The following is a 25,731-nucleotide window of genomic DNA, read 5'->3' as shown; positions in this document are numbered from 1 at the left end:
TCTTTTGCATATAAACAAAGAGTGATTTCATAGCCTATGGAACTGGAGAGAAAGCCACTAATGCTTTAGGGTAAGACTCAGTACATCAGAAGTTGAATGTAGGCTCTGGAGCACACATTTTTCTTTACAGTCTAATTTGATTTTACTCATGTGAACACCTTGGCACCTTGTTAACTCCTTTTGGAAGGAGTAACAGACTTAAGTGTGTACAGAAATACAGACAATCTTAACTTTGCTCTGCTCTAGAAAGCAGTCCTATTGGTCAGCTTTCATAAATTATCTTCCTTTTTTGCCCCTTACTTTTGGGATAGATCCCAGAACAGATCTAAAGGGGCGGAGTTGACTACAGCTGCAGCTCTGCACAAAAAAAGCCATTTCTACACTGACAGTGTCATATTCTGTTAACACCACACCATTCACACTTAGAACAGACATGGCATCAGTGCAATTGTTAAAGATATTAAAACTATGCTGAAAGAATACTGATAGTCAAGATAATTTCCAATTTAAAAACAAGTGTAATTTCAGATCTTTTAAAGCATTCAAAACACCTTCTCCCTGAGAGCTGTGAATTTACATTTTCTCTTCTAACTACCCCACACAGCACTTCCAGCCTGAAAGAGCAAATGATTTTCTTGGATTTTCACGCCCTTCCCGGGGCTCCTCACGGGCCCACAGCCGCCACCTGCTGGCAGCTGCTCCCACAGGCGGGTCTCAAACTGGCTGGAATTCTGCCTTCCAGGAAAAGGGTTCTGTAAAAAGTACTAACACACTGCTCAAAAGGGAGTACTGCCACTGCTTTAACAAGCAATTCAAGAGAAGCAGAAGACTTGGAGTTTTTTTTCATAGAAAATATTACTAAAAATCTGTAGTAGCAGCAGTTTTTAATTTACCAAAACCAGGCATCTATTAGCAACAGAACATACACAAAAATATCTTTGTTTATACAAATAAAATTAGGTTTTTAATATTCACAAAGTAACATAAAAGAGCGACATTTTTCTTCACATTGATAATCGTTAGAGCAGTTGTGATATAAAAGCTGTGTAAGCATTCAGTCAAGCACCATGGCAGACAGTGCATTAAGATCTCTCATGAAGGGATGATTAGATAGTATTTGATCAATCTTCTGTCTTTGATCATAGTCAGGAAAAATTTTGATCAGGGCTTCTCTTAGCTGGGCTGTTTCTGAGGGAGATCTCTGTGGTGGAATTGCTGGACAAGGCTCTGTGTTTTCTTCCAGTGAATGATCATAGAGCACTCTGCCCCCAGGCTGTCGACAGCTACTGCTCACATTGGGGAGGAAAGAGGGTGTCTCAGAAGAATATTGTCCACTGCTCTGTAAAGCCTTGTGTGTTGACCAGGAATCTCTGTGGAACAAAATAAAAATTTTTAATTAATTAAGCTAAAGGACATGCTAGCTGTAGTTCTCTCTGTATATGAGAGAGAAAATACAAGTGTGTATAACTTAAACTTCCCTGCTGCTCAGCCAGTTATTGACTGGAATCAAATGACAAGCATTCTTTCAAAGTGAAACAAAACAGGAGGCATAAGAGATCTCAATATACGAATCTGGCACAATTAACATTAATACCCAGGAATAGCCTCAATATGCTGCGAGTCCTTTACTTGGCAGATTACAGCAAATTTTAGGAAGGTATAGATAAAAAGATACATTGAATACACGTACACTGACGTGGAGCATGTGAAAATGCTGACAGATCAGTTCCAAGACTGCTTCACAAGACTATTCCTCATGTACTTCTGCTCTGGACTGAGCTGTGCTCATATTTAGATCAGAGCCTTGCTTCCCTTGTATGGTATCCTTAACAGGGCAATGAAGATGTTTTAGCAATCTCAGGATTTGAATACTCTTTAATTATTGCAATTAATTTCAGACTTGAAAAAGTTTTGCTACTCTGTGCACTGCTAGCACTACAAAATATGAAGGTCAGTCTACTTCACATGCCAGCAGATACCAGAGAAATGTGAAGTGGAACTCATGTTACAGTCTAGTTTCCTACCACCAAGTGAAACAGTACCTAAATTACAGAGCTCTATTTTAAAAGCATTTGGGTTATGACACCTCCAGTTACTCAGTATGGAAAGGTTTTCTAATTGCTGAAGCTTCTGCCAGTTTCTGATCTTGTTCATGGTGCCATTTATGCTTTCTGCATCATTTAAATCACGTAGAGAAGTCACAGGGAAGGAACAAAATTAACTCTTGGCACTGGCAGCTTTTCTCTGTTCTTCCTGGTCCCCCCCTGCCCCAGCCCAACCCCAAAACAAACACCAAAGCCTAGTTCCAGTTCCAAATTTACACATAAGAAACCAAGCTCTTCTGTGGTCTTCTCACAAGACTCTCTCCATTTCTATGATCATCACACTCACCTACCTCAGAACGCTCAGTTTTCATTTTATTTCTCTCAAATACAGGCAGGTAAAACACAGTGTTCCAAATAACATCTCAAAGGTTTTGTACAAGAGCTTGAATATTCAGCATTTTCTTCTGGAGTTCTAGCACTGCACTTGCTTTTTTAATGTCAACACGCTTATTTTCAAATCAGCTTGTAATCTATGGTATAAAAATGTTCTACTTTCCTCAAATACCTACAACAGATGAGATTCTTGCTTATTCTTTGTATTAATCCTTAAGAATAGCTTCCCTTTTCTATTGAAAATTTTTAAGTTACCTCCCTTGTTTTTAAAAGCCCTCTCAATACTCCTCAGAATTGTTAGCATTTCTAATTCCTAAACTGGTGAAAGAACAGAATATTATTTTCTTGTTCAAAAGAGCAAACTAACCCTCAAATCTTGGCAGTTCATGCAAAGCAAATTCATACTTTAAATATGTGCACATTTAAAAAGTACATTGATCTTAAATGAACAATTTATGTTCATTAATATTTATAATGACAATAATTATTACAATTATATTACTCTAATACAAACATATTTAATAACAATGCCTCCAAAATTGTTTTGGCAACAGTAAGGTACCCTCAACCATGAGGTGAAGTGTCTCTCCTGTAACCTGAGTGCAGGGTGTTTGTAGCACCTATTGTCCCACTATGAAGGAGTGACCAACCAAGGTGTCTTAGATAACATCAGTGTAATTAACAACAGATACCCACATCTCTGGCACCTCTGGGTGCTGTTAACACACCCGTGCATGAAAGCCACCACAGCCAAATCTCAGAAGAAGCTTTTGTCATACTTATCTCAGTTCTCAGAGAGATCTCAGAGGCAAATGTCACCAGAAGTTTCTGAACGAACTGAAGTAACAGGAAAAACGTGTTGTTTTTTCTTTTTTTTTGCTAAACTGCTACATACTACAGTGGTCCTGCTTAACTTTACTGTGCTTTACAGTGTGTGAGTGAAGCAGGAGAACAGTTTATTTCAAATGTGAAATAACTGTGTCAAACAAAAGTGAAAACAGTGTTTATACCTAGAACAGCCTTCACTTCGAAGGAAGTCATCTAATCTGGGTCCATTTCTTCCCAAAGGATCATCAGGAACCATAAATATGTCACCAGCAAAAGTGTACTGGAGCAACCTGCAAGAGAGTTCTTTTAAATAACAAGGTATTTCACCCTTGTTGTCCTTCACCTTTGTAGCACAGGACGAATTTCCTTAGAGTAGACACCACATCAGGAGTCCCTGAAGACTAATTAGTAAACCCAACTAAGACACAACCAGCATTTCCTGTCTAATCCGTCTAATTCCATGGGAGCTGTGAACTCTCCCTACTACAGTGCAGAACAGAGCTTCCCCCCCCCTTTTTTTTTTTTCTTCTTTTTTTACAGCAACCGTTTTATTACAGAAGACTTGCAACAAGATCACTGTGGAATTTTCTAGGTGATCAGAGATTTCTTGGTTGCTCTAACTCCTTTTCCTTGCAAGGATCTTCAGTCATGTAGCTGAAAAGCCTGTGTTAGCAGAAAGCCACACAACTAGCAAATATGGCATTAAATGCTTACAGTTAAGACACAAAACTTTTTTTCTGCAATCACTCTGGGACAGGTAGAAATCAGCATAAAAAAACACCCAAAAAAACAACAACCCAGTTCAACTGAAATTTGTCTGCAAGGAGAAGATTCGGTACAATGGAATTTCCCCAGAAGTAAAACTAATACCAGATGTTAACATAAGCTTTTAAAAAACCACAGACTCAAGATGCCACACCAAGTATTCTTGCTAAAGTTCTGTGGAAGAACAGAACCTAAATTGGGTAGAATTTACTCAAGAAATTATGTAAACGTCTACATGATTAGCCAGCATCAATTCCATGGTCTCACAGCTATATTGTGAGAATCCAGGGCAAGTTTTTAGTTCCTTATTTCATTAGAGCTATACTGACTCCAGCCACTGTAACACATGTACCCTCAGAAAATGTCTGGGACACTGAGGGATTAGTAGGAAATTTTACTAACAGAAGATCACACCTCAGCAGTAAAATAACTGATTTAACTGAAACTGGAAAAAAAAATCCCCAACACCCAAACCCAACAAACAAGAAGAAACAACCAGAAACAAACTCCACAAGATGAAGCAGGGATATCTGGTAACTAAGTGAACTCATCTAAACCCAAAGAACAACTGCAGGGAAATGGCTACATGGACACGCTACAAGAGCTCATTTTGTTTAGCTGTGACAATTTGTCCCACCTGAGTAAAGAGTGATTGATTCTGAATAATTAAAAGTGACACTACATCCTCATCAGCTATCATGTCTCTCTGAAAAAAATGAGCTTTCAGACAAGAGGGGCTGTGAAAGTGGACTGCTCAAACAAATTCAACACTGACCTTCAGATGTGACACACATGCTGTTACACCAAGCTCCTGCTTATGAGAGCAATTAACACACATACATGACAGAATATATGAATAACACGGATATTAGACTACTCAACACACAATTGTAGGGCCATGAATCACCACAGTGAGTCACAGAATATTTTATTTGGATCTACCAGAATTGCATGACAGATTAATTAAAGATAGCAAAATCCCACATGTCGGTAGAATGCCTACAACTGCAAGGACAGCCATCCTTTTAAGACTTCACAAAAATTCAATAATTACCTTTTTTGAATAATTTCTCTCCAGGCAAGTGACTCTGTCACAAATTCTCTGAAGTTATCATTAGTCACAATAACACCTCCAGTTTTAGCAGCAAGGTGTAATAAAAATCTGTAAAATTAATTTCAAAGATCACTAAGTTTGTTTTGCTGAAAACAATCCAAAGACTTAGAAAATGAAACATTTCATCACCCCAAAGTAATCTATTTGCATGAAAACAAGCACCTTGATTACCAGGAAATTACTGGTTTTACCCACCTTAAACTTACAACCATGTTTTCGGTAGCATGCACTTATATAGTGCAGCAGTCTTTATGGGATGTTTTCTTCCCCATTAAAAAAAAAACAACATAAAAACAAACCCATAGAAGCAAAAGCCCCCAAACCCCATGATCTAAATATTTGGACAGGTAAATGGCATGCTTTGTGCAGTTATTACACAATCCAACACAAACTCATTTCCATACACTTTTTTGCTTAGCATTAATGTCTGTGTTCTGCAAGTCAGTGTTCTGCATATTAGTGGTTTGCTCTGTCAACACTTTTTAAGAAGTCGTCTGTTAAACTATGACAAAACAACTACTGATTTATTAAGAAAAAAATGTTTGCTTTCTGTTATAATGTCTCTGAAAATACATTTTTTGTCATTTGAAACAATTTTAGCCACAAGATAATGGATGGTATCCTTTTAAATGAAAGTGCATGCTTTTAACAAAAGTGCAAATAAGTTATTACAACACTTATTTCCACAGTAATCTCAACTGCACTGCCAGAGCATTTCTTATGAAAGGCTGGGTATATATAAAACATTAATGAAGTATTAGGAAACTCCCACAGACTCCTAAAGCTTACTGCGTCTTGTTCACTGACAGATGATCCCCACATTTTAAAGTTGATCTTTGGTGGTCAAATGAACTTGGAAGTTCACTGGCTTATGCATTGTTACAAATACACTGTTCCAAACACACAGCAAATGTCTGTATGCCAACATGGCATCAAGAAGAAAATGGAGCTAAATACTATCTGATCAGCAGCTGATTTGTGCCCCAAGAATAAAAGGCAATTCAGGGACAGAGTGATGACCAGGAAAGCATGAAAACATTACTGGAGGATTAATTTCTTCAGACAGCCTTTTTTTTTTTTTTTTTTTTTTTTAATGGCCATGAAAATTTGTAGTGCTCCATGACTTTCTGAATACATAGCAGCGTTTCCTACAACAGTGAAATAATGTAACAGATGTAAAACTCAGTCTTAAGTTGGATGCATATCTCTGTCTAGAAAGGTTGCAGAACTAGCTAACGGAACTGCTCATGAAATATTGAGCTTTTATAACCATTAGCCAGACGTTTAAGAAGACTTTAAAACTACGTATATTCTGTACCTGTCATCATGAGCTGCAATTCTTGCTCCTAAAACCATCCTTGCAGGGGTTAAAGACAATATTCCAACATCCTCGAGCTGCGTTAAGAAATTCTGCTCTGTTAAAACATGATTTGACAATTAGTCTGAGACAAAATTACCAGAGAGAAGATTGGCTATTTTTGTACCAATTAAGCTATAGAAATGTCATTGATAGCTGAAGAATTGCTTCTTCCCCATATAAAAATGGGGAAGAGCTCAAAACTAGAAATTAAAGAGCAAAAAAAAAAAAACAACCCCAAAAGTCCTCCACCGATGGCACACCTGTTAGCCTAAAGAGCATTTCAGGGTCTCACACTGTGTATGGAAAGCCAATTACTCATGCTGAGCAGCCAGACTGCTCCTGCTCAACATTTGATGAAACATTCCTTCTCCATTCATTCTTCACAGAAGTCCCAAAGAAATAGTTACAGTCTGGTTTAATTAAGGAAACATTAGGAAATGTCCCTCACCTGTAATGGAAGGGTCACGTCTTGTTCTCCACTGTGGAACAAACACAGTAATATTCCTGTGGCCACGTTTCCAAAAGTATTCAACAGCTATTGCAATTCCTCTGCAGGAGAAGAATTTCCTTAGACCATGACTGAGGGTGAAACAAAAAGAAGGGAGATTAAATTCACTAGGGTTTTACTACCAGGAAAACAAAGAAAATGGAACAAAACCTTGCAAAGTGAAGCTGAAAGTCCCACATAGAGCCTCAGGAAAAGAAAAGGCAGACTGGTGTTAAAGATAAGGAATCTTCTAAATGGAAAGAGCTCTTCAGCAGAAGAAGATAACAGATACATCACTTTGCAACTTTATAGCTCAGTCTCCTTTCAGTTTCCTGAGCACAACAACAATGGAGTAATCAGAAGCAGGTTTCACTTTAAAAAAGAGGCCCATAGTGATGGTTTTTGAACTCTGAGTATAGATTAAAACTATAACAATGCAATATTGCAGTAGTCTAAAAAAGAGGCCCATAGTGATGGTTTCTGAACTCTGCTGAGTATAGATTAAAACTATAACAATGCAATATTGCAGTAGTTCCAAATACAATCCTACTACAAAATAGAACACCTTTGGTTCAACTGATTACCAAGGATTACATCTGAACAGCTCTCTGATAACTATTAGGGCCTCCCCTCTCTTCATTTCAACAGTCTGAACAATTGTTCTCAAGCAAATAATGTAATTTCTTTGAAGAAATATTTTCAAAACATTGTATTTTGGCATTAATCTTTTTTCTCCATTTAAAAATAAGATATTCATTATCTGTTTTTACAACTCCCTTAAGTGATTTTCCAGAAAAACCAGCAACTGCCTAAAATGAGGGGACACAAAGACTTGAACTGATGACTTTGTGAGGCACTTCCCACAATGATCCCAATGACCGTATTTGCCTGTTTAACACATAGCACAATTAAATGTCTAATCAGACTGCAGCATTTCCATGTAGAGGCTACACTTAGACAAAACAAAGATACGATTCCCTAGAAAAGACACACTGATTGAGCACTGATGGCATGAACAGCCAAAGCATTTCTTGCAAAATAGTGTATAATCTATGTTTTGAATTAGATGTCAAATCACTACAAAGTACTTTTAACAACAAGTGAGCAAATGGTATTCCTTTTTAAAACCAGTCTCCCAAATAATAGGCAAGTGCTATTAACTTATTATTAACCAACAACTCTTAACCCTAATAGTAAGCCCTGTTAGTTTTGAACAGAATCCTATCTTTAAACCCTAGTTTAACCTACCAAGAAATCTTCCCAACATAATGGTCTTTAAAAGAATTCCATGGAAATATTTTACAGTGAAACTCAGCCTTTGTTAGCATTCATTTATCCTTTTCTAGTTTTGTAAATTCTGTAAAAAGTATGTTTATCAAAATGTAAATATATTAAGGTTCTCTGAATTTTGAGAGGAATTCTTTATGTAGAAAGGCAGAAAAATGAATAAGCTGTATCCGAAAGATAAAAGGCAAAAAAACCTGACTTACTGACAGAATTTTCAGAGGAAAAAAAAAATACTAGGCCACACTTGCCGTTAATAAAAATAAGCATTCTTGGTGTCAAGAACAGTCAAAAAAGGAAGGCAATTTTCATAGAAAGGTTACTCTTAGTAAATCTTCTAGGACATAAATTAGTGGGATGATGACTGCATTTAAAGTTCAAGTTAGGCATCCAATGCATTAAAATGGAAAATTCTGTTAAAATATTTTAAATGAATTATGGTTCTCAACTGGACTCCAAGAAATGCAGAGGTCTCAATACTCATGTCAAAATTTATGCTTTCTCTGCTTGTTCATCCTCCTGTTTTAGAGCTCCAAACTGGCTGAACTACCATGTACTGTTTTTTTAAGGGTTTTGAAGCTTAGAAAACCAGCTCCAAATTTGTCCTGAATGACCACAAAATCCTGCTCTGCTGCAACTTAAAAAAGCATACAAATAGCAGCAACTTTATCAAATAACATGTAGAATTAATGTAAGCTATAATATGAAAAAATATGTCACCCCTAAACTAAATTAAATAAGAAATGTTTTAACTGAGTTAAACACCTGAAGGGACAGCAAATCACCACAGCAAGATGGTCTTTTCAAGATATCCACCTCAAAGATTGCATCTGTTCTCCAAATGCCATTGCAAATACTGGTTTTGCCTGTCCCATTTCTTTAAAATCCTGTGAAGACCCTACACAAAGGTATTTCCTAAATTAAACAAAAGATGATCACAAGCAGCAAAGAGCAGGTTGCCTTCTGGGACATGTAACATTTTCCCTTTGGTTTGTACCTAAAGTAAATACTGTCACAAATGAGTGGTTTGGCTGCTTAAAGGAACACTGTCAAAGGTATTGCCAAAGGTAGGGTTGGCTATGAATTTGTGAAAATATGGCTTTACAGAGTTTGAAGGCAACATTCACTCTTGTGAACTTGTGAAGAGTAAGTTCATTATTTACTGCACAGGTTAAGGCATACAAAGATCAAATTAGACTCAGTTTGTACTGATTTACACAGAAGCCAGGAGTGCAGAAGGGTGAGGATGCAAAGCATATGGATGCAAAGATAAGGGTGCAAAAGGGTTTAGTAGCACTTAATCATCGAGTACTTAAGCATTGACAAAGCAATTCCACAGGGTTCGCTATAGTTTTAACAACGACTTAACTGTAGATTTCAGGCTGTACCATTCATACCATGATCAATTCATACACACAGGTACACAATGTGAAGGCCTAATTGTCTGTGCTAAAGGAACTCATCAACAAATTGCACTCAGCATCAGTGAAATGCTCACACCAAGTTCCTTTGCATTTCCCAACAGAAAAGGGTCACACGTCAGGAAGCATGGTGAGGTGTGTGGGAGCTTTGCCACCAGGAACAGTCCTCTGAGTATGACAAAGGTGAGGATTTGTGAGCTCTGAGCAGTGTCCCACTCCAAGGAGGTGCTGGCACAGCTGCTGAGCCACAGGAGAGCTCAAAGGGACTCAGCACTGCTGGCTACAGGATGACTGACTTTGGCCAGCAGAAAGTGTCCCCCCAGCCACAACCCAACTCGGTAATTCCCGGGCTTTCTTCCCCAAAGCGTGGGAACAATGGTGCCCCTCCACTTGGGCTATGATTCAGGTAAATAGTTTACCAAGGCTTCAAAGGACAATCGCTTACCCTTTGTTTCCAACCTTGTTTGGGCACCTGATGTTTCTGATTGGATGCACCACCACAAGTACATATTATTTACAAACTATTCTAGGAAGATATAATTCCATTCAGTTATTCTTTCATTCTGAGTTTCTTCCACATTTTAATAAAATTTAAATTATCCAACAACCGGATGTGGCAGTCTGCCCTCAAAAGGCCTGTTTTCAGCATACAAAACCAGGTAATTAAAAAAATATTTGTTAGCAGCTAGGGTAAACTCTGGGCATTCTCTCATTCCACAAGCAACCTGACACAATGTGATAACAGAACAACGTGCTGCACGTGCCAAAAGAAACTATTATACAGCTTTTGCAGTTTTCTAGACTTATGACACGAGGCAAGCACTGATTCAGAAACCCATATAGCATTAATCTAAGCAAGTGGGTGATGCATGAATACCCACACCCCCATCAAAAAAGGAGGCCATAAGAACCCTGAACCAGCATGGAACTGAACTGCATGGAAGCAGTCTCAAGGTATCAAGAAGTAGAATTGAGAACATTTCAAAGCAATTTTGCAAACAACTCTTCACTTTATGAACTGCAAGAAACAAATGAGGCTTTATTCAGCCAAAGGAAAGCTGCAGAATACCTACATGATCAAACCAACTGGCCCCCAAGCATTGTTTATTTGGTAGGACATTTTAATATGTCAATGGGTCTGCTGTTTTGAGGCAGCTCTGTCCTTTACCTTTCGTAACCAATTTTCATTTGGTTGGGTAGAAGGCACCAGTTGTTATATAACCTTTTTGGGGATTGTATGCCAATAGCATCCAGCTACTACGCCCTACTACAATGTGATGTGTGTGCAGCCAATCCCCTGGGGTGCATAAAAGAAATATTGTAACCTCAGTAATGCACTATAGTTGGCAAATATACATATATACATTTGCAAAAAATAACAGAATCCAAGCAATGCAATGCTGTTGGAGGAGAAACATGTTACTAATAAATGACAACCTCCATTTTAAAACTACAAGATGTTAAGAGCACAAAAAAATTCCCCAAATCTAAACCACTTCAGTTGACAATAATTTAGCCTCGTTGTTAGGCACTGGCAAAGCAAATTAAATGTCATGCATAATACTGACTGCAACAGAGCAAAGCTTGCCTTGAGATTACTTCTGACTGAAATGTTATATTGAGCTGAACACTGGTGATTCAAACCAGGTTACTCTGAAATGGCACAACTGTGTACATGCACACCAAAAACCTAGCTAGCAAAACCTTAACACATGCCACCGAAACCTCTTAGCCCCCATTTAATCTGAAAGTTCATTGAACTGTTAATAAAGGGATAGAAAAGAACTATACTTACGAAATTGCAACATTGCTTCCATCAATAATAATATGTTTTAAATATGGTTTTCCAGGTTCATTTATCAACTCCAGTTTGTATGGCTTCTTCAGAGAGTCCAAAAATCTTTGAACTCCAGTAACTGAATGATCTGGATGTGGTCCCACTGTGTCTCTGTCTGGATTTGAAGGGTTTTTTTGTGAAGACAGCAACCGGTCTGGGACAGGATTGTCACAATGTGAGGCCTGGGAGAGGCGTTGGTGGAGAGGCCTTGCTTGAGAAGAGCTGCAGTGTCCCAGCTGCTCCTCAGAACCAGGCTGGCTGTTCTGTACTGTTGAGGGCCCTGCAGATTTTTGCTGAAATGCAGTTTTACTCTTACTTGAGATATGCTGCACATCTGAGCTCCCTCTGGCTACAAAGCCAACATCTTTCAGAGCTCCAGCGTGCACAGTGCTGAAAGTTACCCCACCATCAGTTTCTATATTGCTTGACCTTGAGTTGTGATTCTTACCAGGGCCATAAACATCTCTCTGTTTATAGCCCAGAACTGAATTTTTGCTGGGAGGGGAAGAAGATTTGCATACCAATCTATGCTTTTTATCTTCTGCATCAACTTGTGTGTCTGGATCATCTCTTACTTGGTGATACTCATTTTTTGCCTCCTTTGAAGTATGACTGGATTTAAGTGGACTTTTATTCCTAGAAATGCCTTTGTCTTCTAGCTTTTGTGAGTTACTTACATTATTTCCTAAAGGAAGACTGACAGTTCTAGGCTTTTGAGACGACTGTTCATGCTCTTTTTTAAACTTCAAATTTTCCTTTTCAATTTCTTCTAGCAATATTAATGGTTCCACAGATTGTCCAAGGATACCGATAACCTTTTCTACAATATTTTGGGAATATCCCATTGTTCTGAAAAAGTTCACAAGAATCTTATATTCCATTTCCTCAGTGAGAGCATCACCTTCTTTAAGGCAGTAAGTAGGACCATCTGATTCATTGCAGCTATCCAAAACCAGATCAATAACTGCATCAGGGTCCGAAGGATTCTTGTGTAAAGTAGATTTCACTTGTTGATCATTTTCCAAAGATAAATGCTTTTTAGGGAGCCTTTCCTCCTCATCAGAGGACCTTCTTTTACATGACTGCCTCTCTTTAAAGGCCACTGCTTCTAACAGAGGGTCCTTTATGGGAACAAATCTTGTTTCAGAAGCATCAGAAAACACAGTGTCTATTTGCTTTGTAAGCTCAGTTACAGGTGTGCCAGCACTGCTTCTTGCTTCCTCCCCATCTGCCCCTCCTTCTCTGTTTGCAGCAATGACTTTGGAGGTGCTGTTCTGTCCAAGCTGCTGTGGGCTTTCAGAGCCTGTGAGATCTATGATGTCAATCTTCCCTCCAGAAACAGCAGCGTGGGTGAGAGCTAGGAGCTCTCTTTTTAGTGCACTAGGCAAAATCAGTAAATCCATTGTATACTTATCTGCATGTGCTTCCACAAATTGTCTGAACTGCTTTTTAATCTCTGATTCATTGTCATTTAATAAGCTTTCATTATTCTCAAAAAGCGTCACAAACTGCTGCACATGACTTTGAGCCATAACAACAGCTTCTGCACCCCCCTTAATACTGAGCAATCCCATTTCCAGCACTGTTACGTCAGCACAGGTATCCTGAATAAGACTGTTGAGAAACAGGCTCTGTGCACCAACAAAGATGCAGTGCATGTCCTTTGGGTAGTACTCCTTTTCTTCTAGCTCAGGTTCACACACTCCCTTGATGTACTCCTAAGAGGAGAAAAAGAGCAGAGTGAATAGTTGTGAAAACCTAATATATCCAGTTGGTTTTTACTAAGTCAGTAATGGACAGAAACATTAGAAAACAAAGCAAACTTAGCAAAAGTCATGTCAGAAAGTAAACACTACCAGTAAACACGACAATAGAAATAAAACACCAATATCTAAAATTATTTAAAATAGATCTCATAGAAGGCTCTTTTACATTCTCTTGTTTATATCTGATAGTAACAAGTAACTTAATTTGTAGATCAAACAGTTTAAAAGACTGTCAGAAGAGATTTATTTTCCTATCCCTATTCTTTGGTCAAAGAGAACTCTTCATGAACAAATGCCTTTCACTAGAGTTCATAAACTTGAACTTCTAAAACGTTTCAAAGTACATTTCCAAAGGCTTATCATGCCAGCAGCCACCCTATATTTTTGTTACTGACTGGGAAAACTCCAGGCTCCAGATACTTCTGTGTTTCTGAAGCTCAAGATTTTCAAACACACACACACAAAAACCCCCAAAACAAACAAACAAAAAAAACCAAACAAACAAAAAAACAAACAAACAAAAAAAAAAACCAAAACAAACCAAAACACAAAACTGCCCCAATGCTATTTCTGCCACCTGTAAGCTATACAGGTAAATCGGTAAATTCACTATACTACCTTGTTTTAAATGCGTCAAGAGTTCAAAACTCTGTCAATACAGTATACTATTTATTCTTTCAGATAGCATTATTTTTCCCAAACTGCCTCCTTCTGTGCTTAAAATTCCTTAATATAGTGAAACCAACTTCTAAGCTGCAGTCATTGTATTTGCAGAATCCCAAGTATACTACGTATATTTACTCTCAAACATTAATTTTTTTAAATGGAGCAGAGAACCAACACAAGGTAATGAATAACGTAAGCCCATTTCCTATCACCTCGAGTTACATCATCACGGGTACCAAGGCAGGCTGCCTCAGGAGCATATCAGCACAAAGTGCTTCCGAAGCAAAACCCACAGGGTTACTCTCCCCGCCCTACTCATCACACGACTGCTTATGCAGAGCAACAAGATAACATAATTGGTGAAATGGCTACTCTAAATCTAGGAACTTTTGTTTTTAACTAAGTAGCAACAGAGAACGTACCTGTGACTGATAAATTATAACACAAATTGCTACCGCCAAACCTTTCAAGGGAAGACAAACAATTGTACTTTCTATACAATAATTCCTCCAGACAGTGTCTGAAAACTGCTCTACCAATAAGAGAAATCAAGTTTCTTATACCCTTTAAAGTAGAAAATATTTCTTTTTATCTTCTTAGGAAAAGCAGCAATTAGAAAACGGAAATCTTGTGCTATTTATTTCTTGTGCTTTAATTTCCTGGAAAAAAGGGAAGTTGTGCTGCAGATGCCTGGAGAAGAACAGCTACTTGTAACACTTTCTGGATTGTCTGAGCCCAGGCAAATTGATTTAGTGTAAATTTCAGAGTCAAATAATTCAACCCCCTATATATTCATAGTATTTTCCTTACAGCTCAGTGTAAGGAAGTACATTACATGTTGAGGAACACGTGCAGGACACAGTTAACGAATCAAGTTTTTGAAAGCGGGTTGCCAAGTCTGAAATCAGTCACAAAACACACGCTCCGGATCCCCATGAACATCCCAGCGTAGTTAAACAAACAGACCAACACCCACATATCGAGATTTTGGGTTGGAAAGGGACCTTCAGCCTAGCTATGGCTCACACCAAAATTCTCATCACATGATTCAAACAGCTGTACTTGCCAGGCTCACTATGAGTAATATCAATTTCAGCATCACTGCTGAGAAACTCCCCCCAAAGGTTAGTTGTGCAAGACATTTAACACGCCTGAAGACACTCCACAGCAACTGCTGCCCCCTCTGAGACACAACCTGCACAGGCAGATCTCTTAACGCATCAGAGCTGGGTTGAAAAGAGAACTATCTGCTCCAGCCTGGTGAAGCTGTTCAGGTCTGACAACTTCTACATGAAGGAAATAATAGCTGCGTTAAGCGTTACTGAGAGCTTTGCCAACGAGCTACTAAATGCCACAGAATAAGGGAAGCAAGGCAAAACATGGCAACGCCCAAACAACTCCGAGAAATTTCTTGACTCAGGGAGGAAAAAGGAAAGCGAAACATTTTAATCTCGATTTAAAAGAAAACTCGGCCCATCCCCACCGGTGCTACCCCTCAGCTGCGGGCTGCACTCTTTCATAACGCCGTGCCCGTGAACTTCGCACTTCCCAGCTGAGTTGTTTCGCTTTATTCCCTGCACTTATGTCAACACGGCGGGAGACTCCCTGGCACCGGGCACACACCCACCTGCCAAAGCAGCGCCGTTTCTGTTTCCTCCTGGGGCACTCGGCTTTTCCCCACCCTTTCCTCCCGCAGCCCGCGGCCCGGCCGTGCCGCTCCGGCGGGCCCTCCGCCCGCCAACCCCGCGGCCCCAGCGCGCGCCGGGCCCGTACCTTGGCGCTGCTCACGGCCTTCGTGCAGCCCGCCAGCTGCACCCAGATCCTGGCGCTGGCGTTGGGCGGCTGCAGCGCGCGCCGCCAGTCCCCCTGCGCCCCCAGCACGGCCAGCCGCACCTCGAACAAGCCCTCGATGCGGTCGCGGCTGCGCTCCAGGAGGCAGCTCTTCTCGGCGGGGACGGTGAACTCATCCACCCTGGGCTCCGGCGCGGAGCCGTGCGGTGTCCGGCGGGCCGCCATCAGCGCGGGGCGCGCAATCCCATCGCACCGGGAACAGCGACACCGGGAAACGCCGCACCGACCGCCCGCGTCATCGGCCCGCGACGGCGCCGGGCAGCGCCCGCCCGCAGCCGCGCCGCCATGGTTAGCACCGGCGGCCTAGCCCCGCCCCACCTAGCCCCGCCCCGGCCAGGCTAGCCCCGCCCCTCCACGGTGTGGGTGGGGCCGAGCCGCCCCCTGAGGGCCGCGGGGCGGGGCCACGGCGGGGCAGCGGTGCCGCCCTGGCCGGGCAGGGCCGTCCCGGAACACACGGGGGGTCAGCGGTGCCGCCCTGGCCGGGCAGGGCCGTCCCGGAGCACACGGGGGGTCAGCGGTGCCGCCCTGGCCGGGCAGGGCCGTCCCGGAGCACACGGGGGGGTCAGCGGTGCCGCCCTGGCCGGGCAGGGCCGTCCCGGAGCACACGGGGGGTCAGCGGTGCCGCCCTGGCCGGGCAGGGCCGTCCCGGAGCACACGGGGGGGTCAGCGGTGCCGCCCTGGCCGGGCAGGGCCGTCCCGGAGCACACGGGGGGTCAGCGGTGCCGCCCTGGCCGGGCAGGGCCGTCCCGGAGCACACGGCACAGCGTCGCGCCCAGGCCTTCCTGGGGCACCTCCACACTGTGCGCAGCCTCTCTGGGCAACCTGTTTCAGGGCGCAGCCACTCCACAGGAAAGGAATTCTTCCTCATATTCAGGTGGAACTTCCTATGCATCTGTTTCACCACCGAGCAGAGCCTGGTCCATCCTCCTGGCACCCCCTCTTTAGATATTTATACACATTAATGAGGTCCCCTCTCAGTCGTCTCTTCCCGAGGCTGAACAGGCCCAGCTCCCTCGGCCTTTCCTCGTAAGAGAGATGCTCCAGTCCCTTGACCAGCTCTGTCACCCTCCGCAGGACGCGCACCAGGAGCTGCACTGCCCACGGCCCCTGTTCTCCGCCAGCTCGCCGCCTGTGCTGAGGAGCCCGGAACTGCACAGAGCCCTCCCGGCGCGGCCGCCCCGCCCCGGCCCCGCCTCCCGGTCCTTCCCCGCCCCTCGGCTCCTCTCATCCCGGTCGGTGTGTTCCGGGAGAATGTGTATCCCTTATCTCCCGGCGGAGATCCCCGGAGAGGCCGCTCCCCACCCCGCGGCCGCAGGCAGAGGCTTGCGCCCGCCTGCCGGGGAAACCTTGGTGTAACACACTGTTGGCACAGGCAGCTCTGGTATTGCATGTTTGGATTTCATTTAAAAATAAATGCAAGCTTTATCCCTTCTGACCACAGGGGACAGAAGTGTAGCTCCCATCCCCAAATCTATAGCTCTGATAGCTCGGAAAATACAGAGGACGCATTTTTCCTTAGCTCCCCAACTGTTAAAGAGACGTGAAGGTTAAGATTAGGTCTTAAAAAGTATTTCTGGGACTGCTGCTGACTTTTGAGTGCCTGGAGCTCACAATACGGACCAGCTGTTGTACAAAGGAGTAAATGTCTCCTTTCATACCATCCCAGACACAGGTTAGTATCTTCCAAGTTCCCCTTGGAACTATTTGATTCCTCCTTGTTTTGGCCATCTCTTTAGCATCACTGTGAAGTTAGATTTTAGGAGCTGTTACATACAGCTTCCAAAGGGAAAATAATTTTTTTTTGTTGTGTATTTAAATGTACATATTTTGTTTTAATCTACTTGAATGTTAAACCAGGAAAGGCTTAATACAGAAATATGAAATATCATTTTTATAAAGCCACTTGTATCCCTATTAGAACTTTTTAAGCAAATGACAGTTTGCAGTTCTTAGCCCATAGGAAAATCTCGCTAAAAGCTTATGTCCGGGTATTGCTATATACATTTCCCAATCTGAATTTGAAGTCATTCTTGGAGCTAAAAAAAAAATTGTCTGTGGCAGTGGTAAAATGAAAAAAAAAACTAACCCAAACATCTGTGTACACAGGCTGCATTTGCACACAAACACTCATTCTGCACGGGACAGGGTTTTGACAGGGAATGTCATATTTAAGAAAGGCGCTACCCTCAAGTACTTTCCTGAAGACTATATTTTTTCCCTCTTTTTGTTGTTTAGACATTTGCATTTTGCTTTCCCGCTGAATTATGCTACAAGGTTCACACATAAGAATGTAATCTAATATTTAAGGAGGCAATTTCTGAGGTGAATGGTGCCATCCACTGTTAAAACGCAGACACTGCAGCCGACGTTTCTTTTAGCTATTATTAACAAACTACATTTTAAGCAAGGAACGTCATAATAAAAATTAAATTGCCAACATTTTGGGACACAAAATATCATTCAAAACTGGCACAACTACTTGCTCTTTATTAAAATTTCTGCAATTGAAAATTGGTTGTGTGAATGACCTTATGAAACTGGCCTTCCTAAGCAGTTTGGGTTTGGGCTGTGTACTACTGTGTACTCCTGTGAAACAGGAGCTGTACTGGTTGAAAAAATGAGGAAAACAAATTTCCAAACTGTTTTTCAGTTAGTGTGCTGGGTAAATGAGCTATGGAGTCTATGAATACACTTTACAGATGGTGCTCTGATCTTCAGTATTATGGTTTTCAGTGAGGTTATTTGCATGCATAAATTTAAATATTTGTTTGGTTGTTTTCAGGATGTGGACTTAAAATACTAGGGTATAGGAAGTATCCTGCATTAATATGAATAGTAAAAACTTTAATTTGCAGTCTTAGCACAAATAGTAGCATTTTCTAAGAGTGATAATACATTTTATGTATTTCAGAAGGAAATATATAGAAATAATGCCACTAAAGCCCTCAAGTTTTGTGTGTAATATAGTTCCAAAACTTAAGGCAACCCCATATTCTCATTAGGAAATTTTGGTATATTATTTAACTAAATTAATTTTTTTTTTGTTTTGGTTTTGTTTTTTTTTTTTTTTTTTGTTTACAGAACTATGGAGAAAAAAGCCAAAAATGGTTTCCCTTTTGGAGAATTTGTTGCAATGCTGCCATCTTAATGAACCTATAGATCATCAAGTTTCGTATCAGGAGGCAAACTTTTTGAAAATGATCCAAGGTATAGGTTCTGTAATTAGTAGTTTCTATAACCGAAACTTATTCTATCCCTCAATTTTAGAGTTAATTACTTCTCTTAATTCCAATTTCTCTTCAAAATAACCTCTTGTAAATAATTAAGTCTTTATGAAGGGAAGAAAAGACAAAAGTACTGCAATTACACATGCATCAATTGTTGAGAATGGGTAGTTTTTTTTTCAAGTAATGGACTCTGCATTTGGGTTTTTGAGGCTTTTTGAGTGTGTTTGCTCAAGTTTCTTAATTAGTTACAAAGAGCTGCAGGTGTATTGGCAAAGACTGTTATTTAGCCTGGGAAATGTTCCAGGAGACAGTTTTGTGGGGCTTTTTTCTAATGTAAATATTTAGCATATTATTACCAGTAATTTTAAAGGTTCCACACTGTGTGACTACTGTGTACTTAAACATTGCAGCTTCACTTGGATGACTGACAGAACAAATGATAACCTAAGAGTACAGTCTTTATTGTGAGAGGGGATTGAACACTACTGAATAACTTGCAGAAATGCCAAGTGGTATGTGAAGGGGTGTCAGCACCATGCAGCTGGCTCTGAGCAATGCAGAAAGTGAGCCGTGCTCAAGTGCCACTCCATGTTAGTTTAAAATAGAGTACTTTGTCAAAGTTTCTGCAACTACAAAAAATTAAAGCGGCGTTCTTGCTAATCTTGGTAAAATCTAGGGATTTCATAAAGCTCTTTCAAATAATTTTTTACAGGTTATCAAAAGAGAGACTTGAGCATCATTAAGGGTTTATGACTCTTGCAGCCAAGTGTTTGGTTTTTTTTAATTTTCATAAACATTTTGCTACTACTCTGACTACTGGAATTTAATTTTCTTTTTTTTTTTTTTTTTCTGTAAAGCACTAGGTATGGTTAATTGCTGAGCAATGTGCTTGCATGTGCTGTACCTGTTAGGTGGAGGACTGCTAACAGAATAGGACCTTACAGCTGAGTTCTGTCTGTTCTGGGAGGTTCAGTTCAGTTTTGGAGTGGGTGGGAAGTTGCACCAGTAATTGGAAGGTGCAAGAGGTGCAATGAGCTGTGAAGATGTGCTTACAATGGCTTTTTAATGCTTTTAAAAGATGCAGTCTCTAGTAAACCTTACTGTGGGTGATATGTTTTTTGTTTTTATATTTGTGCAAAGCAGGATGAGAATAGGTATAGAGACATCAGTGTCTAAATTATGTCAGTTTGCAGATAACTTGCACAAAATCTAGCTGTTATAAGGTTAAGACCAAGATAAGTGAATATTCACCTGAATGTCTGGTCCTGTTGACTTCGGTTTGACTGCTGAGCAGACTGAATTCTGATTTACTTCAGTAACATTTTATAGAATCTGGTCCTAAATTTTAGTATTATTTTAATGCCTGAAACAGTATGGTAATACTTGGTTTGTATTTTCTTCTATAGAACAACATTTTTTCTTCAAATACAGAGGAGAGTTCCCTCTGCAAGTTTTTTTAACTTTTGTGTATGGAGAGTAAGCTGTGCCAGACTTTCTGTACATACAGTGATTTCTACACTGTCAAAGTGTGTGAAGATATTTCTGATATATTAACACTGTAATTGATCCTCTCTTGAGGGGTATAGGAAAACACTGCAGTCAAAAATTTGACTCACAGGCTTCCTGTGAGAATAAGGCTTGATATAATTCTACTAAAAACGGTGGAATTATTAATGAGCTGATGTAAATCAGAATATTTCCAACAATTTCAATAAAATTTTAGTTACAACAATTGGGCATGCTAGGCTTGTGTAATAGTGATGAAAAAAGCAAATTAAGCTGATTTGCTTTACATAAAGCACAATGATGCATTTACATTTGATTCCAATGTATTTTATTGCATGTGTCAGAGCAAAGGCAGTTCAGTTAAATATCAGTGGAAGGCTTTTTCTAGATAGAGACCTCTGGAAATTGCTTCAACCCTTTCACATTTAGAAAGCATATTTAGAGAAATAGGATGCCTTCACTTATGTGCTTGGTTTCACAGTGATAGAAAAACAGTAAAATGTTTTCAGGATGATACCATCCCATTTCAGTTTATTCCACTACATGTAATAGTATTTTATTGGAGAGTCCTATATCAATGTCTAGGAAAAATGAGTTGGAGGTAATTTGCTTTATATGACTGATAAAATTTTTCAAACTTCTGTCATTCATGTTATCCACTTTTTCATACTGCTGTTCCGTCAGTCTGCAGCCTTCTCCAGACTATTAAATCCTTAAACAACACACTTCCATCATGCATGTAGAAATATGTATAAGTCAGGACTATCCCCAATACATTTGAGCTGTATTTTAGCACAGTTAAATGCAACTTTCCTTGGAAATTTGATGCAATTATTCGAATTTCCTCCCTGGACAATGCCTACTCTTGACTGGTTTAAAATCATCTCCTTTGACCCTAGAACATTATATATTTATTTAAATCTACTTCTAAGTCCAGTGAATCCATGGAGATTTATATTATTATTTATATTTTTATTAGAAGAGCATAGCTGTGCTGCAAACCTGAACCAGTGTTACTCAGGCAGAACTGTGAGGGCCAAACTTCCTGCTAGAAACCATCAACAGTAAAAAGAAAAAGCAAACTCTGGGATAGAACCTGATTTCTGAACTTATTTGAAAATATACACTTGAGAAAATATGATACACATGTTTATGACGTACAATCTTACAAGTTTGAATAGAATTTGTGTCTTGCTAAACCTCATCGCTGAACCTGTCTTGGGTCCATTTCATTTGGAACAGTAAACCATCATAAACATTTTTTCCTCTTATTGATTGAGTTGTAAAGTTACTGTAAATGAGCAGAAATGGTTCTAACCAAATGTTTCCCAATACACAGGTGCTGCAATTTCAATTTTGTGTGCTCTGACAATGAAAGACAATTTTTTTTAATTTCTCACACTCTACTGCAGAGGCATCCTCATAAGAATCAGGTAAAAGTGTTCCTCTTACATCAGTGTTTCATTGTGCTTTGAGCTGAAAATGGTCAATGCCAAGGTCACAGTAGTATTGTCTAAATAACATCATACATGGTAAGATTTGTTATAAAAAGACTTAGTAATGAAAAAGCATGCCTGTTCATGTCAGCTCATTAACTTGCCTTACTGGTTTAATTTTGGTTATTTTTGTGGCATAAGAACATGTGAACTGCAGCCATTTCACTCTGCAAGCCTTGAACAAAGGTAGGTGATAACAGTTTTGAGATTAGATATGTTTAGGAATAGTCACAAGAATGCTGAAGGTCAGATCAAAGGCAACAATGTACCCAGTAATATTTATGTAGTTTACTTTGAAATAGAGAAATTCAGTGTGTCCAATATCTTTAAGAATTTGGGGGTTATTTTTCACTTACACTGGTGGAACTCATGACTTAACAGTATTGATGTCATTTGGCCTACTGTGGCTTAAAAGCAGAACAAATGAAACACCTGTAAAAGCTCTTCGGTATTTGAGCTCTCTTTCCATGAAAAGCATTTCAAACAATAACCTTGTTGCTTTACCTGCCCATCAAGAAATCCATTACAACAGTGTCTGTGATACCAGAACCATAAAACTGGATTAGGAATTGAGCTGTGGTTTTCCATAACTCCAAGGCATAGAATGGCCTTTGTTAGCTTTTAATGAATCGTGTCAAATTGCTACCAGACATCAAACACCATCCTATCAACTTTGCTGTTTGCCACGTATCACTGCTACATAAAAGTTATTTGAAGTTTGATGCAATCAGAAATGCATGAAGACAAAAAAATTGAATTGAATCTTCATACTTTCTCCACCAAAATGTGTAACTCCTGAGAAACTTAGGTTTTGTACCCTCTCTAGCTGTTTGTGCCCCTGAGAGTTTCCTCTACAAGGAAAGGCCCTTCATATATTTTAATTAAAGTCCAAAGAAGGAATAAATTGTCCTTGGCATATGTCATGCTAATGAGTACTAGTTAGTTTGAAAATACATGTTCATTGGTTTTACATGATAATTCCCTTTGAACAAAAATATTGTGTTTATACAGAAACATTTTCTGAGAGCAGTAGGGGGCATCATTTCCCTTTTGTAATTCTTCAGAGACATTAACCTCGTGCATTATGTGTGCAAACTGAACTTTTGTTTTGTTTATGGCATTAATCCTGGGGTTAAGGTTGGCCTGTGGTGAGCAATAATAAGTTTAACCTTTGACTTTGTGCAATAAGATGTAATTTATTATTTTTAGACTCTTCGTGAGTGCCACTGCCCTTACTTCTGCTTAAAATAAATTGAGACAAGTGAGCTTTAGATATCAGTGATCTTTACATGCAAGACATAAATCTAATTTACTTATTGTCTGAGCTTAGCTCTTTAGCCTCTGATTATGTTTTTTAAACAGTGCAAGCATTTTTTGTTTGGTTGATTTATTAGTTGATTTTTGTAATTCATAGAATCTTTGCTCCCTCACACAGATTTCAAACCAGTAAACATAAATCCTGGAATGTCTAAATGCATAGAAACTTTATGAAATGTGGAAACAAAGCAAGCAAGCTGTTCATATGCATAATGTTTACTTGAAAAATAACTGAGATCAGGAAAAAATTTAAAATTTAATTTTCAAAGGCAATTTAAAGATGATTAAACAACTAGCAGCATGTAAATAAATTGTTTCTGTAGCAGTTGCCTTGACTTACAATGTATATGTTATTTATAATTTTTCTTAACTGTAAGTGAAAAATTTTTAACTCTTTTCTTTCTTTGAAAAACACTGCTCTTTAATTTGCATAGAATGTTTGAGTTGCCTTTTGGTTTGTAAGTGAAGAACAGATTTATAGCAAGTTTACTACTCTCCATGCTCTTCAAGTAAAAAAAAAAAAGTTTCCAATTGTGTACCCTGAGCACTTCCTCTTTTTGTCCATGTGGAGAAGGTGGTAACCCATCACATATTTTGGGTGGGGTGTGAGGTATATGCTGATTTCATAAATGATTTGATTTAGGATTATTCAGGTAGAATGATTCAGGCTCATGGTAAGAACAGAACATTGAATCTCTTCCACATCTCAGGCTTTATGTTTCGATATTGGGACCTGTGTTTATCACAGCAGTAATCATATAAAAATATTTTTCAGTATATATGGAGTGTGTGCAAGTTAAAGGGCAGAAAAACTTGAATAGAAATAAAAGTCATGTAATGCTTTGAGTCTGGATTTAATATTTTTGAATGAAAAAAGGAAGTTAAACCACATAGATGATGAAGTTCAAACCATTTATACACTCTTCCCATGAAAGCTTATATTGCTTATATTATTGTGTAATTGCATCATTTCCATGACATGACTGCTCATGATCACTTTATTTGGTCTTCATAGCACCAAGGGTAAGTTTGATGGTAGTTTCAATCCTGCTCCTACATTTAACTGTTGACAACTGAAGAGACAACTAGTGTCTGTAGTATGTGCTGGTATTTGAATTTTCTGCAGTTTGTTTGATAGAAGTTGTCTTTTGGCTGAGTTTGCTCACAATAGAAGAGCACTCAGTGGATGAGCTCAGCTCCTGCTGGCTTGTTACAGGTAAGAGATGTGCACAATGTTATGAATCCAACAGTAACAGCTGTATCTCATGACACACAAAAGACAGTGATGGATTGTCAGAGTAATTACACTCCTTACAATCTTAGAAGAGTAATTTTGAAAATCTTCCTGCAGCATGACTTTCACAGATATTCTTTGTAATTTCCCTTAAGTTTTAATTGTTTTAGATAATGAACATGTAATAGTAAGAATTGAAGACACCATCATTTATGCTAGTTTCATACACTGCAGCTGTGTTGAGTAGAATGTGTTTAAATGTGAGTTGAGGAGGAAGAAATTATTCTAGTGACACAGAAGAAGGAAAGAAGAAAGGAAGTGCTTTTTTTTTTTTTCAAATGTCACACATATGACATTAAAAAAAGGCAATTTATTTTTTAATAGCTAGGCTGTTGTATTTGAGAACACAGAAGCTCTGTGAGAGCTGAAGGGTGTGCTCCTCGTTGGTGAACCAATAAAATGTATTGCACTAAGCTGTTATTCGTACTGTAACGCACCATATCAAATATTTGCAATAGATAGCAAATTCTAAGATTGCTAATCCCCCTCACAGGGTTAGAGCATCAAGGAATGGTAACTTCCACTTGTGGCAAAAGTGTGTTTTTCAGTTAGTGATAATAAATTGTCACTTGGAGGTTGATCAGTTGTTAAAAAGGATCTCTTTTTGTGCACCAACTATTCCCCCCCAGTTTTGGAATATCTGATGTTGGGTTTGGAAATTCTGACCTGGAAACTGAAAATCTCCAAGGAGGGATAGAAAGTGTGAGGATACTATATGTCATTAAATACATTAGCCTGCCCCTGAAAGTGGTACAGTAAAGAGGTGTATACTGCAAAATGTCATGTTTGCAGCCAAACTCAGGATAAGTCAGGAGGCCTTTTTCTCTGTCCTTTTAGCAGTTATTAATATTTAATGTGCAGTTATGATAAAACAATATAGGATAAAATCCCAGGACTCTTCCCAAGACAGGTATTTCTTCTGACTGCTGTGAGCAGATCATCCTGAGTGCCATCACCTGGCCCGTGTAGGACACCAGGGGATTGTGCCCAGTCACCCTGGGTTTATGAAATTCAGATCCTGCTTGAGTAACTCGATCTCCTTCTGTGACAAGGTGCCCCACTTAGTAGATGAGG

At 39.6% G+C, this 25,731-nt stretch overlaps 1 protein-coding gene across 3 annotated transcripts; it reads right to left on the bottom strand.

Annotated features, from left to right (window-relative positions):
- Nucleotides 1-941: 941 nt before the first annotated feature.
- Nucleotides 942-16,143, bottom strand: N4BP1 (NEDD4 binding protein 1). Of its 3 annotated transcripts, XR_005954416.1 has the most exons (8): nt 15,740-16,143; nt 11,493-13,252; nt 6,954-7,084; nt 6,464-6,560; nt 5,086-5,193; nt 3,449-3,556; nt 2,396-3,275; nt 1,238-1,370 (listed from the first exon to the last, which is right to left on the bottom strand). XR_005954416.1 is itself a non-coding variant. In XM_041458668.1 (7 exons), the coding sequence occupies exons 1-7, from the start codon at nt 15,980-15,982 to the stop codon at nt 1,055-1,057; spliced, it is 2,763 nt and encodes a 920-aa protein (XP_041314602.1). In that variant the 5' UTR covers nt 15,983-16,140; the 3' UTR covers nt 942-1,054. The 3 variants fall into 3 exon arrangements, 2 of the variants coding, with proteins under 2 accessions (XP_041314602.1, XP_041314603.1); XM_041458668.1 differs by lacking the exon at nt 2,396-3,275 and having other exon boundaries at nt 942-1,370; nt 15,740-16,140; XM_041458669.1 differs by lacking the exons at nt 2,396-3,275; nt 3,449-3,556; nt 5,086-5,193; nt 6,464-6,560; nt 6,954-7,084 and having other exon boundaries at nt 942-1,370.
- Nucleotides 16,144-25,731: the final 9,588 nt, after the last annotated feature.

Source organism: Pyrgilauda ruficollis, unplaced genomic scaffold, assembly GCF_017590135.1.
Source record: "Pyrgilauda ruficollis isolate IOZ18807 unplaced genomic scaffold, ASM1759013v1 scaffold13, whole genome shotgun sequence".
Classification (NCBI taxonomy): domain Eukaryota; kingdom Metazoa; phylum Chordata; class Aves; order Passeriformes; family Passeridae; genus Pyrgilauda; species Pyrgilauda ruficollis.
Note: the sequence above shows the minus strand (reverse complement) of the source record. Positions and strands in the feature narration are given on the sequence as shown.

Excerpts from the sequence above, each read along its gene's own strand:
- N4BP1 (XM_041458668.1), bottom strand. The coding sequence starts at position 15,982 with ATGGCGGCCCGCCGGACACCGCACGGCTCCGCGCCGGAGCCCAGGGTG. Across the intron at positions 7,085-11,492 it reads GGAAGCAATGTTGCAATTTC|TCATGGTCTAAGGAAATTCT; the intron begins GTAAGTATAGTT and ends TTTCACCCTCAG. Across the intron at positions 5,194-6,463 it reads ATTGCAGCTCATGATGACAG|ATTTTTATTACACCTTGCTG; the intron begins GTACAGAATATA and ends TTAATTTTACAG.